This window comes from Rhinichthys klamathensis, unplaced genomic scaffold (assembly GCF_029890125.1).
Source record: "Rhinichthys klamathensis goyatoka isolate OS25496 unplaced genomic scaffold, OSU_Roscu_1.1 h1tg000567l_1, whole genome shotgun sequence".
Taxonomy (NCBI): Eukaryota; Metazoa; Chordata; class Actinopteri; order Cypriniformes; family Leuciscidae; genus Rhinichthys; species Rhinichthys klamathensis.
In genome coordinates this window covers 374,023-391,275 of record NW_026607033.1, presented here as the reverse complement: position 1 = coordinate 391,275, position 17,253 = coordinate 374,023, and the positions used below count along the sequence as shown (strand labels likewise).

General features: G+C 38.0%; 1 protein-coding gene across 3 annotated transcripts in view; it reads left to right on the top strand.

Annotated features, from left to right (window-relative positions):
- Window positions 1–14,711, top strand: part of lrrk1 (leucine-rich repeat kinase 1) — a 107,873-nt gene extending 93,162 nt beyond the window's left edge. For all 3 annotated transcript variants that reach the window (XM_056239567.1, XM_056239565.1, XM_056239566.1), the window contains 4 exons: window positions 1,623–1,739; window positions 6,894–7,774; window positions 12,305–12,406; window positions 14,166–14,711. In XM_056239567.1, the coding sequence (XP_056095542.1) occupies window positions 1,623–1,739; window positions 6,894–7,774; window positions 12,305–12,406; window positions 14,166–14,343 (1,278 nt within the window). In that variant the 3' untranslated portion in view covers window positions 14,344–14,711. The remainder of the gene's footprint in view (window positions 1–1,622; window positions 1,740–6,893; window positions 7,775–12,304; window positions 12,407–14,165) is intronic.
- Window positions 14,712–17,253: the final 2,542 nt, after the last annotated feature.

The following is a 17,253-nucleotide window of genomic DNA, read 5'->3' as shown; positions in this document are numbered from 1 at the left end:
CACCCCAAACTCACACTATTAATTGAAACTGCCTTGTTTTTAATGCCTGTAGGCTAAGATTTTTATTCAGAAAGCATTTTAAGAGATGTGTTTATTAAGGTTTCACTATACCATTCAAATGTTTGGGGTCATTTATTTGTTGTTGTTGTTTTCTAAGATATTAATATTTTTATTCAGCAAGGATGCAATAAATTGACTGAAGTGACTGTGAAGACATTTATAATGTTTCAAACGATTTCTATTTCAAATAAATGCTGTTCTTTTGAACTTTCTATTCATCAAAAAACCCTGAAAAGAATGCATCACAGTTTCCACATAAATATTAAGCATTACAGCTTTTTTCAACAATTATATTAATTTGTATAAGAAGAAATGTTTCTTGAGCAGCAAATCATCATATTAGAATGATTTATGAAGGATCATGTGACACTGAAGACTGGAGTAATGATGCTGAAAATTCAGCTGTACCATCACAGGAATAAATTACATTTTAAAATATATTCAAACAGAAGATAGTTATTTTAAATTATAATAATATTTCACTTTACTGTATCTTTAAAGGGGTCATATAATGGTACATGCACTTTTACAAGTTGATTGTACTGAAATGTGTGTTGGCAGTGCCTGTACACAACCATCATATAATGATAAAAATCCATCCAGTGTTTTTGTTTTAATGTTTTATGTTTTCCCCTGCCTCAAATTGAGCCGTTCAATTTTGTGACGTCACTAAATCGGACGCAAACGCCCGCAGAACAGAGGGGCGGAGGGAGATAAGCTCATTATCATTTAAAGGCAAATGCACTGAAACGGCGTGCTGAAAACAAAACATTAACAAAAACATTAAAAAACTTACGGACCCGTAATATTTTTTATTATTTTTTTTTCTTTTTTTTTTTTTTGTGTTTCTTGTTTTTGTTTTGTAATAATGTAAAAAAAATTATAAAAAAAATGTATAAAAAAAAAAAAAAAAAAAACTTACGGACCCAAACCTTTTGAACTGTAGTGTATTTGAAACCCCTGATAGAGCCCAAAATAAGTGTTCAAGTATTTCAACATAAAAACCTTTAATTTAGTTAATTTTGTTTTACTGTTTTAAGTTTGACTGACTAGTTTTTCTCAAGCATTGGCGTGTAAGAATACATCTTCAGGTAGCACTTTGTAATTATGGAAAGGAATTATGAATTTAATTTTGGTTCTTCTTCTGATTTCAGTTTAAAAAAAATATTGCCTCAACCTTCATTTTAGTAATTTTGAGGAAGAAAGAATGGAAAGTAATTGGATTACAGGAAAGACAGAAAAGTTCTAAAGGCATCTTTATACTGCAACCACCATCTTTACTCAGAAACCATTTTAAATAGCACATTCAGTTTACCAAGAAAAGACGCATAGATTTTAATGCAGCACAATGGCAGCATGTACAGATGATTTCTGGGGTTTTATCCGGTGGAAGACTGTTGATCCAGAACCACCGGTGAACCCAAATATCATGAATTTCATTTGGTCCCAGTATTTTGTGTTTAAAAAAAAAGAAGCATTTCTTGATTCCCAAACCTATTTGTAAGTGAGCACAGCAAATGAATGGAGATGGTTATCTTGATACCTTGTTGATGTTTCTTCAGGAACAGGAAGTCTTTATCTACAGCCTGAAAGAGATGTGTCCCTTGAGTCACCCGCAGAAACTGCTCTCCTGTCCGGCCGTGGTAACCTGTCTCTTTTTACTGCCCGCCAGGAAAGAGGTCAGTGCCCCGACTTGCAGTCATTTCCCTTGCAGAAAACTTTTTACGTTCAATGTACAGTATACATGTATGCAGTTATTCTTTTTGATCTCAACATAACAGAAAAGTAATATCTACAAAAAGTAGAGTTTTTGGCTGGCAGGCAGGCCTGCCCACAGAAATGACTGGGCCCCTGAAAAGGTCCAGTGAATGGGCCCTCCCCAAATCTGCAATAGGCTACTCTTATCATGCCTGTGTAGTCATATCATGCCACACACACACACACACACACAGGGCTCTCAAGTGTCATGCATTGAGCATGACAGTCACTCATTTCGGTCTTTTGTCACGCACTCCCGCCACACACGTATTTCTCATGCGTAAAAACGATTTATAATATATGTAAAATGCCGCAGCGCCCAAAATGTCTCTGGCCGCGCCGCTCTCGCTTTAATCCGGCAGGAATCAAGCGCGTCTCCCCTGTGTTGTTAGTCGAGCTACACAAAAGCCAATCAGAAAATAGCACTATTGTATCTGGGTACGATTTAACGCAACAACCAATGAAAAAAAAGAAGAAAATTGTCATGAAACAACTCCATTCCCGCGACCTGTCCAACATCTAAGGCTGCCACTCTGCAGAAGTAAATTCCATCCTTCGATATGTTGTAGTAGTTTTAGCCGGACAGTGCACATGACAAAAAACTTTGCCAAAAAACTTTTGACTTTGCACAACAAAAAATAGCCTACTCAGACCATTTTCAGGAGAGTGGTGTTTCATTATGATGACACAGACTACATTTTACTCAAGCAACATTAAATAAAATGCATTTTTTTCTCACTTTCAATAATAAATGGTGCTATTTTGGTTAAATAAAATATGGTAACCTTTGCTTATATTTAGGATGAACATAATTATTGCTGGACTGCATGCCCCCCCCCCCCCCCCCCCCCTAGCGGCTGGGCTCCAGAAAACGTTCCCCTTTATCCCGCCTTATGGACGGCCCTACTGGCAGGGAGGTGTTCTGTAAATCTGTGTGTGTGTTATTCGTCTCGCTTTTGAAGTAGCTGGCATCCAGGTGTTCCCACTCTCCCTCTCTTCAGCAGACGTCCCAATGACACATTCAGTCCTCGTCGCTTCTCCAACACTCTTGTTATTTGAGCCTCACTCTTTTTGAAGTGCCCTCGGTTCTCGCCATTCGTTTGCGGCTGTCAGGGCGGTTTTAGGGAGGAAACACTTTGATATGACACTTGGATGAAAAAATGCATGTGAAGGTGGACTGAAATATACAGAGAATAAATGTTTTGTATTGGTAGACAGGATTTTGTTTGGTTTTAGTATGACTATGTGTGTTTGTGAAGATTCTCAGATATCTAGGTCATTTAGAAGTTAAAAGAAGCTTGACAGATCACAACAGAATTTCACCTCAGATTAATTCAAGTTTGTGAACTTGAACACGAGATTCGCTGCATTGATCATAAGCTGCCTGATTTGGAAGTGACCTCAGTCTGCATTGCTACTCGATCACTGCATTATTGACACAGGACTCAATGTGATTCACTCTCCATTCATCTCTGAAAGTCTTCACGAAGCTAAGCCAAGTTCCCTTTTAATGCTCATTGCTAAAAGCTATCAGGGTATTGCCAACATGCTTGTTGCTAATGCTATCCGTGTTGCATGAGCTTATCTAGTCGTTTTCATTATAATGCTCTCGCTAGGCTTGTGTGATCATATTGGCTATGTGTGTTACTTATCTGTTGTCATTGGCAACTGCTCGCGTTGCACATGCTGTGCTTTTTGCACTATGCAGCACAGATTCAAGCAGCTTGCGTTGAGAGTTAGGAAATAACTAGTCTCAGCCTTAGACGTCACACCCACGGGCCGTGGGCTGAACGTCTGATGAATATGGCACACTTTTCTGGAAACACTTCAGGAGTTTCGAAGTCGCGATCTGATTGGGTGAATTCTACAGGATGTCCGGGAGACGTGTGTGTCGCGTTCTTTATCGGTCCGCCTGGAAACAAATGCTGTGATGCCAAAACCCCTCGTGGAAGAGGAAAGCCGTTGTGTTTACAACTGTGACAATGAGCGGATCAACTAAACGCTGTATTTTTAAAAGTATGTGAAGTTCGCGGCTCCATTGATGCAGTAAACTTGCACAAGGTTCTTGAATGAATAATTTATTAGATGCACGCCGGTCTGCTATTGTAGGGACATCGACATTATATTATCACGCCTCTAAACATGACGCGGAACAAAAGGAACTGTGATTGGTTGCGTTACATGTCAGTCAAACATCCTCTTGGGCGGTCCTTGGCCAAGAAATGCTGTGATAGAGTCCAGACCTTCTGCCGTCAGTCTGAAGGTCTGGCTGTGCGAGACTAGGAAATAACAATTTATGGTGCAAACGGAATCATTTCTGCTGTGGCACAGCTCTAAAAAGACATAGTAAACAGTCACTATTCAGTTGAGTCAGTTCAGCATTGATTCTGTCGGGTATCGGACACGCTTGGTCTATCTAGTTCTTGGAAACACGTAGCTATAGTGTATTGGAAATATGCTTGCTTTAAAAACACTGCTTGTTGCTAGATATTTTGACAATAATGACTGTGTGTTGAGTTATTTTCATAGGACAGTAAATATATACTGCTATACAAAGCAGCACATTGACTACTCTAAAATATATCCAGGTTTCATTTCTATAGTGTTTTCCCTTGAAAAGATATACTAAAATATTTGCTGAAATGTGAGGGGTGTACTCACTTTTGTGAGATACTGTATGCTTGTTACTTAGGCTTCTAGTATTATTGCGCATACTGTCCTGTGCAACGTGCTGTAGTAATCAAGCGTTGTTTTAGGCTTATCTGGTTGCATTGGAAAAATGCTCGTTCTTTATTCTATCCGATTATTGCAACATGCTGTGTTAAAGTAGCACATGCTTCTGGCTAAAGCTTATCTAGATTATTGGTAACATACTTGTGCAAAATACACAACAGTGGTACATTCACCGCAGAGGTCTGTTATTCAACACTTACAACAACATAGCTTGATGGTCTTGTGAAGGAGTGTGGAATCATGGGAGGAGTCGTCTTCACCTCCACAACCAATGGAATCCAGTACGACGGGAGCAGAAATAATTTTATGAATGAGGAAGCACACTGTACTTCATTGCTTAGCTGTGCACTGCATAAGACTCAGAGCTACAGGGTGTATGCTTCCCCTGCCAAACTACACTAGTTTAAGCAATAGTTCTGTGATTTATACAACATGCTTGTTGTATCAGATTTTGTTGCCGCTAGGGGTGTACGCTTCCCCCAATAGATCCCATACACTGTTAAATTGGCTACAGCAACACACTTGTTGCAATGTGTCCTTGCTTGCTCCAGCTTGGGGTGATCCTTCCTCCATTAGAATGGATCTATAGTGCTCAACATATGCCACTAACATCAGGATGTATTAACCATTCTATCAGCATCAGTCGTGTTGGGGGTAGTGTGTAATAAAAGAGGCTTCCAGAGTTTCCAGCTAATTACCCTCCTCCATCCCCAGCTCCTCCTCTCGTCAGTCAGGATTTGGCATTCTGATTCCACCTGAATCAGACTAAAATTCTCTAATTATGTTGTACATTAAAATGAATTAATGATATCTGCAATACATTCATGTTGGTTCTGTTCTGTTTACCCTAAGGGGGCTTATTGCTGCTCTCCCTGCTCTTATCCATGCTAGGCTGCATGAATGCGTAGGGAGTTCTCGCCCAGAACAGAACCATACCGCCAATCCAAACTGTATGCTAATTGTCAATCGTATTTGACCATAGTGGTCCTGACAGAAATAATATTAAATTATATTAGAGTAGATTAGATTATAATAAAAAGTATTATGTTTATATATTAAATGTATTTAAAAGTATAGGCTAAATGTTTGAAGTGTATTGTAATATTTTTGACTTTTTTTCAGCAAAAACATTTAAAAAGTATATTTGAGAATCAAAACTGTATACAATTTTAAGATTTGTTTTCATAAACTGAATCTTGAATGTGTATTCTGTCATTTTTACTTATTTTTAAACGTGTTTGTACTTATTACACTGGGAGATATTTTTTCTCTTGCTTTAGGACAGAAAAACACACTTAAGAAAGCTCTGAAAGCAAATCCTAATATCTTATGCAGTGTTGCTTTCCAAGTAGGTCTTGTTTCAGGGACTTGTAGATATTTGAAGTGGAAAATTAGAGTTCTTAAGAAAAAGCTCAGCTATTAAAAAATAGCACAGACACTTGTCATGTGTGAACGGCCTCTTATTCTGTTTAGCTAGTCGTGTTTTTTTGTTGCTTGTGATATTTGTATCACGACATCATGACATGTTTTTGACATGTCTCACAGAATACTTAAAATGTTAAACAAATGAGTTCTAACAGATGAAGTGTGATTTCTGTACAACTAGTGACACCAAATGGAATTGCAGAATGACTAACTTCTTACATGCTGCACATGTTTGTGGGTGCAGACTTCTGATGTTGCTGCAGTATAGAGGGAAAATGTGTGGGACAATAAAGCTAGATGACTTGAATCAGACTGAAAGGATTATTTCAACTGAGTTGAGATCATCCACATGTACATTAGTTATCAGTATGGAACAGACGTGCTGAGAAATCTTGTTTTGAAATATGCAGCATTTCAAGCTCGCGGGGCATCAAACGGAATTTCCACATATGTGCATTTTTATTTTTGACAACTTGTGATCTCGAAATGATGGGAAGTAATCTCCACAAAAAAAAGTTGAGTTATGGACTGACAGGGAAGTGTTTTGGAAATCTAGTTGTAAATAGTCTTGATTTTTGCATTTCTGTTTTGGTGCCGCTAGTGGTGGAGATATTACAAACTTCTTTTAAGTTTTATGTTTCATAATTTTACTATTATATTATGTTATGTTCAATTATATTATATTATATTTATACAAATATTATTTTGGCATGTGATAAGTGAAATAATCTGCCAGTGCAATAAGACAAAAGATAAAATACTCTTGCAATAAAGATACTAAAAGGTCTAAATATCTTTATGCAATTTTGCAACTCAAGTAATTATGTCTGGTTTAAACTTGTACATATTTTAGTTGGAAAATATTTACCTGTTAATTACATTACAAATGATTTATTTACGTTCTGTCTCTTGTTCAGTCTCTCCCTCAGGTGTTTGCAGGCATGTCTGATGGTCTCATAACGGTTTATTCTCTGGTAGACGACATGCCAGTGGAGGGAGAGACCTACATCTGCTCGCACACGATCAACCAGCGTCTTCTGAGTATGGACGACTCGGACCCTCGGCAGCGGCCGTACCCCGTGCGAAGCATCGTGCCCGTGAGCACCGGATCAGAGGTGTGGTACACCAACGGCCCTGGTGTGCTCGTCATCGACAGTCTCACGCTTCAACCCATCCGCCGCCTGGACCCGTATCTTCCGCCATCCTGCGTGGTGTCCATGGCATCGTCCTCCAGCTGCTGGGGCGAAGAGGCGGTCTGGTGTCTGGACAATCACACCAACACACTCCTGATGTATCACGCCGCAAGCTATCAGATCTGCGCCACATACAACTGCAGCGACGCAAATCCACTGCGTGACGTGTTCCCCGTGGAGAGGCCGGCGGCGATCATGACGCCCGTGAGCCCTGACGTAGACAAGGAGCCTCTTCCGCTCAACCTGGAACTAGTGCAGATAACGGTAACGCACAGCGAGGACGCAGGAACACAGATCTTGTGCCAGCAGGACTCGCTGGATTACTGCTCCATGACGTCTTCCGGGTTCAGCTCGGAACAGCTGGATCAGAACGGGGATTTGGAGCAGGGCGGATCGTCGGGTCTTCCTCACATCGAGCGCTCTAGTTCGGGACCCCTCAGCTCTTTGACTAGCTCCAGCAGCATGCCCTTTTCTGTTGCAGTTTCACCGGATTCAGTTCCATCCAGGAGCGCAACAGATCCTGAACTAGCAGATCAAAGCTACACACCACTGCAGATGAAGGCCTTAAACATCATTCCTGTCAACAGCACCATCTGGGTTCCCAGGTACGGCTAGCACTTCATCATAACGGTTATGACAAAAGTCATAAATAAAGATTATTTTCCTTGGTGTTATTTTTGATTAATAGAATTTAAAAATACTTTGTTTGTGTGTTATTTTGATGCTGTCATGCCACAAGGCCAGACTTTTGAAAATCAAATATTAAATAAATGAATAGTTTTATTCCCCAGGGATACATTCATTTGATCAAAAGTGACAGTAAAGACATTTATAATGTTACAAAAGATTTATATTCCAAATAAACTCTGTTCTTCCGTTTAAAATTCCGTTTGGGGTTAGTAAGAGTTTTTGAAAACTCAGAAGTCTTATATGTTCACCAAGGCTGCATTTATTTAATTAAAAAATGCAGAAAATTGTGAAATATATTACAATTTAAAATAACTCTTTGCTATTTTACTGTATTTTCAAATGTAATTTATTCCTGTGATGCAAAGCAGAATTTTCAGCTTCATTACTCAGTCTTCAGTTTCACATTACTTTCATTCATTCTCAAAATCAATTGTTGTATCTGTTTATATTAGTTAATGCACTGTGAACTAACGTGAACAAACAATAAATAATTGTGTTTCTATTAACTAGCATTAACCAAGATTAATAAAAAATATATTGTTCATTGTTAGTTCACGATTACAAATGCATTAACCAATGTTAAAAAATTAGCCTTTATTGTAAAGTGTAATAAGACATTTCTTATTATTATCAATGTTGAAAACAGTTGTGCAGCTTAATATTTTTGTGTAAACCATGATGCATTTTTTCCAGGATTATTTGATGAATATAAAGTTCAAAAGAACAACATTTATTTGAATTAGAAATCTTTTTGACTTTTGATCAATTTAATGCATATTTGCTGAATAGAAGTATTAATTTATTTTAAAAAATGATACTGACCCCAAATTTTTGTACAGTGCTGGTGCAAATATAAATGCAACTGGAGTAGATATAATGCTCTAATCAGTACTTTTCATGATTAGTTGATCATGTAATCATAATCTTGTTTTGTTTTCTGATTAATTGTGCAGCCCAATCAGACAATACAACTAACAACCTTTGAGCACATACAAAACATACAAGCATTTGGCACAATATCTCTGCTGTTAAAGTTGGAATTTCAAAACTGACCTTTTTAATGCACATTACTTATATCTTTATAAATCTTAATTTTATTGTAAACAATTCATCCATTCATATATATATATTTATAAAATTCTTTTAACCTCGTAATCTATTGTTGTCAGATAGCTGTTTCACTTAGAAATACTTTACAGTACAGTAATCAAATCGGTCGTGTGTATTTTGTTTTTCATGCTGACTTTAAAACAGAGGCATTTTAGACATCCTTGAAGCCTAACCTGATTTACAGAGGTTGAACTTGCTCTTGGATCAACATTCAGTCAGCCACTGCCATCTGGTTTTAGGGGTAATGTTTGTGTTAGCAGTCCAGTTGATCTCAATAGCAGTTTCTAAACCTAGGGCTTAAGTTTGAGCCTAAAACAACATGATTGCAGTCGTACGTGTAGAATTAGATCTGTGATTGGTCGATCATTGTCCTCTGGTTTCAGACTATGATAAATGTTGTTCCAGGAGCGACAAAAGAACATGTCCTGCTGGAGTTATTCATCAATTAAACATTTGGTTAAGAGAGCTTAAGCACAAGATCAAGGGCAGAATGAAGTGTTATTTCAGAAGAGCACATTAAAATGTCTATGTTTTATTCATGAATATACAATGCATTATAATTTCAGCGTTTTATAATTTGAGCAGGACTTTATTCTCTATAACCCAGACACCACCGTGTAATCAGGTCACACAGGTGCCTCATATTGTGCTCAAAGGAAACCGAGGCGCCCAATAAGGACATTGATTTATAAAAGAAGCTTCCTGCAACTTCTAAACTAGGATAGGTTAGTTCACTATTGTATTATAGTATATTATGTAATATAAGTGTATAATGTGTTAATTTATTCAAACAATAAAAGAATAAATCGGCAGATAGTATTATTTAGCGTTCATTATTATAAAGGGAACTACAAATTCTCTTTCACGGTTTTGGTTGATGCTAACAAAAATGATTAATGTAGTCCCTATTTAAATGGATTAAGTAGACATCTGTTTTGCAAATGTAAGCAGATTGAAGGCATTGCAATTAAGTGATCAAGAATTGTTGCATTAGCTCATTTTAATTAAGCAAATTGAACAACCAGGCAAAAAAAAAAAAATATGTGTGTATATATATATATATTATATATATTTATGTGTGTGTCTGGCCTATATGTATATAACTTCTTTTCTTTTTTTTGCTCTGTAAGTTAACTATCTTTTTTAAGTTGTCTTAAAAGAAAACAATTGGTCAAAGACACCTGAGAGCCTTGGTAAAAGCTGCTTGGAAGATTTTGTATATAAAAATGACCTTTTAGCGGCTTTAAATGTGTGTTTAGTGGCTTGGGAGATGCTGTTCAACAACAGACAGAGAAACTTAATGTGTGTGTGATTGTGAAGTGTAAGATGACAGTGGCGGCAGCGCTCTGATCACTGACACACTGAAGTGGACAAAATGGCAGCAGCTTCTTTTTATTCCTTTTTTGTGCATCCTTGTTTCCTTGTTTCATTTCACTTAAAAATAAATAAATAAATATATATGTTCTTATTATATTGTCGCCAAAAAATGTAACCAGCTTTGTATAATTTTTTTTTAAAATATATATATATAGTTTATTCATTTATTAAAATTTGTAATATTTTGTTGACAAAAATTTGACTAGCTTTATTCATTGCCCGGCCAAAAAAAAAGTCGCTGTTTGTATTTAACTCTTTTCTGTTTGTATTTATGAGAAGTGCCAGCCACCGCCAGCATTTTTGATCATTTTCACAAAATTTTCATGGCCCCCAGAATATTTTGTTATATGAATATCTGAACATGCAATATGTAACAGAGCCTCAGCTTTAAAAAAAAAAAAAACACTCCTATATTCTAGCTTAATCTTTTTTTATCAACACTTAGTCTTGAATGTGTGTAAGTTTCATTAACATGAACATTTTAAGCAAAAAGCTGAGAAAAACACATTTTTGTCAAAGACTACATCCAGATTGAATCTAGAACAATGAACAAAATGTAGATGTAGTAGACCCAGTCCATCAACACCCTCAAATGTATTCATTTGTTCAGTAACATTAGGCAGTTTTCATTTATATGCTGTTAAATGTTGATGATCGCGTTACTTTAAAAATATACATCTGCTTACATATGCTTTCACTTGTTTCTGCTTCTTTGCCTGTGTTTTGATCAGGAGATTCAATACTCAATACTTTCAAAAGATGTGTAATAGCGCCCCCTACCGTATAACAGTAAAAACACGGAAAGCCAGAAAATTCCGTCAATGGCAGGAAAGAATTAAATAGGCAAATGCTTAAGAGTCTATGATTGGATCTTTCTAGCATGTTATTGGTTTGGCAACAGTTCTTCTAACCCTAATTGATGGAGTGTGTAGCTTTTCTTTTTTTAAACAACAATGTAGGAAAACACATCATGGCCCTATTTCAGGATGACAAATAGATTCATCAGGCTCAGATTGTGAAAGAATGGTTTGGAGGGAGTGTAACCGGTCTTACTGACCCGCTCCGAGCGTGACTCGATCCGTGGTCTCCGGCGTGGGAGGCGGGCGCTCTAACAAGGAGGCTAAAGACTGCAAACTCTAGTGTCAGTCACTAGAGCGCCTCTAGAGATCAGGGGAGTGAGGTTTACACGCACAGCAACTACTGGCCTACGACAGTTACAGGAGTGTGAAGAATCAGTTTCACACATGAATTGGCACCTCTGAGTCCAGACCTTGAATTTCATTGAAAGTGTTTGGGATGTGCTGGAAGAGACTTTACAGAGAGCTCGACTCTTGCATTGTCAATACAAGATTTTGACCAAACATGTATGCACCTCTTGATAGAAATAAATGTTGTGATGTTATTTCCATCAAGAGGTGAGAGAGAGTCGAGCACTCTGTAAAGTCTACTCCAGCACATGAATGAATTTATGGTATAGAGGTGCCAATTCATGTGTGAAATTGATTCTTCATGCATTCAATGCCCAACCACCCTTTCACAGTTTGAGTCCGATCTGAATCTTGGCTTTGTCATCCTGAAATAGGGCCATGATGTGTCTTCCTACATGGAGTGTTTAGCTTTTCGTTTCTTAAACAAACATCAATTAGGGTTATAAGAACGGTTATATGTTTCTAGCAATGCAATAATGATCCAATCATAGACTCTTAAGCATTTACCTCTTTAAATCCAAAAAGCAACTTTTTTTCTTTTTTTTTTGGGACTGGGCACTATATATTTTTTCAAATATAAGTTGTATATTATTTTTTGCATTACTTTTAAACTAGCTATATTTATTATTCACAGGGTGATTTATTTGTTTATTTGAATTCTCCTGTGTTTATCTTTGTGATTATAAAGTGTAAAATGACAGCGGTGGCGTCAGCGCTCTGCTCACTTCACATGTTTTCATGTGTTTTCAGACGTGGAGGAGACATCATGGTTATCGAGGTCCAAGAGCAGGCGGGGTCACTCAGGGGTCGTGTGATAGCCGTGTTGACGCCACCTGGAGTGCCAGAGTACGGGTACGTGTCAACGGCCAGTCACACGTAAATAATCACACAGTGTCCACATATATAATTCCATACTGTTCGTGACACCGATTGCCTGTAGCAAATGAAAATCAGTGATGGATGTAGCGCTCTTCTGCCCATAAACAAGCCCAGATGTCTTTTGCATTTTCTGCATTGATTTTTGAGGGGGAAACTTTCAAAACACTCTTTCTGGTAGATGAAAGCGAATTGAGTCTTATTTTTAAAATATTTAAAGCTGCAATAATTTGCCTCAAAATACAGTAGAATAACTTATTAAACAAGAAATAAATGTCTTTGAAATGAGAGATGGCTACAATTAGCAGTTGTAGTTCTTCATTAACCTGTTAAATTTCATGCACACACACACACACACATACCTGCGTCACAGCAGACATGCATCCCATAAGAGCCCAGCGGCTTCACGTGACCAAACATTAAAGTGTGTGCGCACAGCCTCATTTAGACTGCTGGCAAAACCCTCGTAAAAATCCTTTACGAACACACACATGCACAAATGAATTGTGCTGATCCCTCAGAACACATATGTTTTGTTATGCATTTTGTCTTCCTGGATGTTCTTGTGGCAGATATAATGCTGATGAAAGAAGAAAACACAAGAGGCTGTGTGTTTCAGTGATTTTACCACACTGAAGTGAACGCTGTGGCTGCTTTTCATTCCTTATCTGTGCACCCTCTTTTCCTTGTTTCATTTTGCGTCCTATAGCTTCTCCATCTTTGGATGTAAGGATGAAAGAATAGAAGCAGAGAAATATATTTGTTGAATGAAATATTTCTGAAGCGTCACAGCAAAGCAACTTCAGGAACCCACCCTTATATGGCTGGATTTCAATTACGACATTAATAAAGCAGTATGTCGCTGTATGTGAAATACAGTATTGTGTATAATGTTTTTAATATAACCTTTTTTATATTGTGTTGAACAAAAGTGTGACTAAAATCTTTTGTTTATTTTTAAATTGTATCAAACAAACATGTCACTAGTGTAATCAAATTTTTTTTTTTTATATACATATAAGGTGTTTATTTATTTCAATTATATCATTACTTTTAATTTCTAAATATATGGTGTATTTCAATTGCACAGGTAAAGCATAAGCATGAATGCTTGTGTCAGGTGTTTTTGACTATATAGATTTGTGCATAGGATGCACCTGTGTATCTCCTCTGGAAGCCTCCCTTCTCTTTGTTCCTCCCAGCTCAATTAGAAAATCGATACATCCTTCATGGCAGAGTTTAATCGGTTTCCAGGTCACATGCTGAAGACGGAGGGATGAGAAGACAAGGAAATAATCAATTACAGTATTGAAAAGCAGCCAGAATGATAAAACACATTGATGTTGCATATATAATTCAATTAGTCATAATAATCGGACATATATTTTTACATTTTCTGAAGAAACTGAATGGCTAATAAAAGTAAAAAAAAAATCATCCATTCAGCTAAACCATCATTATTAGTGCACTCTGTAGGTCTTCAGGGAGAACTTTGTTGTGAAATGTTTATGATAAACTAGTCTCTGTCCCTGTCTGACTCCCGTCAGCTCTCTGCGTAAACACACATTAATCAAACAAGCGACGCTTTCAGGGCCTGTAACTGCTCCTCTATGAGACGTTCCAAGAACAGACCCGCTGATACTTCTGCGAAGAGTCCATGCGTGGTTTATTTTCAGCGTTTGCACGAAAGCGCTCGCTCGCCTCTGGTCTCACTCTCTGTCTGTCTGTCTCTTAGGACTCTCGTGGAGGCGGCGCTCGTCGCAAAGGACACCGTTGTGTGCGGCTTCCGTAAAGAAAACATGGACTGGTGCCTGGCTGTCTGGCGGAGCTGGGGAGGCCGCGAACTGGAGCTCTTCTACCAGGGATACGAGGAGCTCGGACGCTTGGAAAGCAGTCTGAGGAAAAGGAGGTAGCTGTGTAAACGTGCACGCGTGTGTGTGATGGAGAATCGGCATACTGTGCGGCCAATAACGGCACACACACCCCAATACAGGTGTGTCGTGGGTGCGGGACACACATACACACAGATACACACACACACGGACTGTTGCTTTAGGAAATGTATTCCTGCAGGACTCGGCCACATACACATTATATAAGACAAACAGATTGAATGCCACACGCACTAAATGCATCAACATATACATTCAGCCCTGAGCGTTTGGAAGCACACTGATATACAAGTACATTTACATTCATGTACCCAGAATGCATCAGAAGTAAACTAAGGGGTTCCAAACTAAACTAAGGTGTTCTTCTTGCATTCATGAGGTGTGTTTGAATGTCAAGACAGAGATTTATGAGGTGTGATGCTGGCTATCAAATTTGATCAACTTTTTCTCAAGGTAACCAGCAAACTAGATGTGCCTTTGGATGAAGGACATGCTGTCTCAGAAGAGACCCGCAATAACATCCAATGAACTGACAGACCTCTGAAACCCCATCCACTCACTGAGGTCGTAATAGAGTGCGACAGTGCCCGTCCACTTTTTTGGCAACCTTGGTTTCGGAAGTGAAGTAACTCACAGTAGGTGAGCGAAGTTGGCGTTAAAAATCAGTTACCATATACAGAAAAGGAATGGGTTTTTTTTACTTCCGCAGCCCACCTGTTGCACTTTATAGGGCACAGTTTGATGTTTACTCGGAATCTCAGCGGTTATGTACGGAGTGGAGTGCTAGCATACTGAGTACTTAGAGCAGTAGTATGTGACGTGTCACATGACTTCATCGCTTTGCATGTTAAATTCAGTGAGTGACATTTGTTTATCTTTGAAAAATATGTCTCTTTTACGGTTTCAGCCCATTTTTGTTTAAAATGTAACATTTGGCAGTCTAATCAAATAATGAGACATGGTGATGTTAAAAAGTCACACTGGAAATGGAAGGTCGAGTCGAACACTGTATCGTGTTCCACTCAGTACAGTACACATACTATACTATATACACTGCAGAAGTAGTATGCTAGAATGCATTTCCGGACACAGCCAGTGGTGGCAATCTGGGATTTATGATGAACTCAGAGAGGTTTTGATCTGTTTCGTCTGTTGGGAACACCAGCGTGTTGAAATTTTGTTATTGTAAATAATATCGGAGTATTTCATCTCTATGGAATGAATGTTATTTATTGCAGAATGTTAAAATCTCATGCTGCATGTGTAAAAAGTTGTTACTAAACTGTAAATATGTGAACAGAACATAATAAATAAATCAACCAACAGCATTTTATATGAAACGGACTGTGTGACTGATCCATTAGTGCTGCTTTGACCTGAGGAACAGATTCTACAAACATTTGTATTTAAACTTATGAGTTGTGTTTTATATAAAGGTTCATAGGTGTGTGTTGCTATTACTGCAAGAGCTTTGCATTACACTCTTAAAGTGTAAACCCATTATGGTTTTTCAAAAGTTCCTAATTGTTTTTGAGGCCTCCTACAATATATTTACATGCATCAAAAGTAAAAAACATTCATTTTTCTCATAATATACATAACACATAACTTCATTTCTCAAAGAGTCTGAAAACGGTTAGTTTGTGGATTCAGTCTCTCTAAACCCCTGCTTTCCGTGAGCCTACTCTGCTCTGATTGGTCAGACGGCCCAGTCTGTTGTGATTGGTCTACAGTGTGGGTGGGAAATGAAGATTTCTGAATGAAGCTTCCTCAGCGCTTGTATACACACAGTGATACGAACGGTAACGATGGATTTTTTTCCGAATTAATTTTTACAGCGAGTCCTCATCCTTTGGAAGTGCATGCAGAGTGGATCTGCAGCGCTGAAAATGTCGTCAACACAAACCAAACTCTTCCAGGTCTCCGCTTCAAGTACAGTGGTTGAGGACGGGTCAAAGTAGATGTTGTTCACAGGCAGCCAATGAAGACCATAGGCTGGAAGACGTTTTACATTCATAAACAGCTATACTATATATTTGAAAAAGCGTAATAGGGGCTCTTTAAAAATAAAGGTTCCAAAGGGGGGTTTCACAGTGTAGAAGAACCTTTTTTGGTTCACCAAGGAACCTTTGTGAACACTTCTTAAAATAACCATTTTTTTTCTTGGTGTGAAGAACATTTAAAATGTTAAAATTTTAGAGATACCTTTTTTCTCTTTTATGGAATGGGAAGGTTCTTGACGGAACAACTGATCCCAATAAAAAAACTTTTATTTTTAAGAATCATTTCATGAAGAGGATATTAGCTTTAAAATGATGTATAGATAAACATGTTTTCAAGCCTTAACAAAGATGAGAGAGTGTTTGAATGTGCAATAGCTTGAAGAGCTGCCTCAGATTGTGAAGTTACAGTTGCTTTTGCTTGCTGGCGTTACATTATAACATAAACTTCACTGGAAATTACTCGTAGTAAAACAGCCCTGAGGTCTTTACAAGCAACACATTTATGACGCATTCTCACATTGGCAAGATCTGACTCACACACACTTTATTGGCAGTATGTGTTTATTCATGTGAGATTAGAGTGGAAAAGGAAACTTATACAAACATGTTGGATTTATGCAATAGTTGACACAATCCGTGGTAATGACGTTAGTTTATTTTTTAATATGACGTTTTTAGAAATTTGCCCCTCAGAAGTTCAGCAGAACAAGTCCACACAGAGCTCCTGGATTCAGATTCACTCACTATGTTCCTGCTGCTGCTATGATGATGATGATGATGTTGATGTTGATGATGATGACAGACAGGACTCCCACACACCTGGAGATTCTTCAGAAACTGAAATTACTGCAGTTACAGCACGCTGACAGAACTGAGCGTTTCATCCTGCATCCACCTAACATCGCTCTTGTGACATTCTCACTTAAGT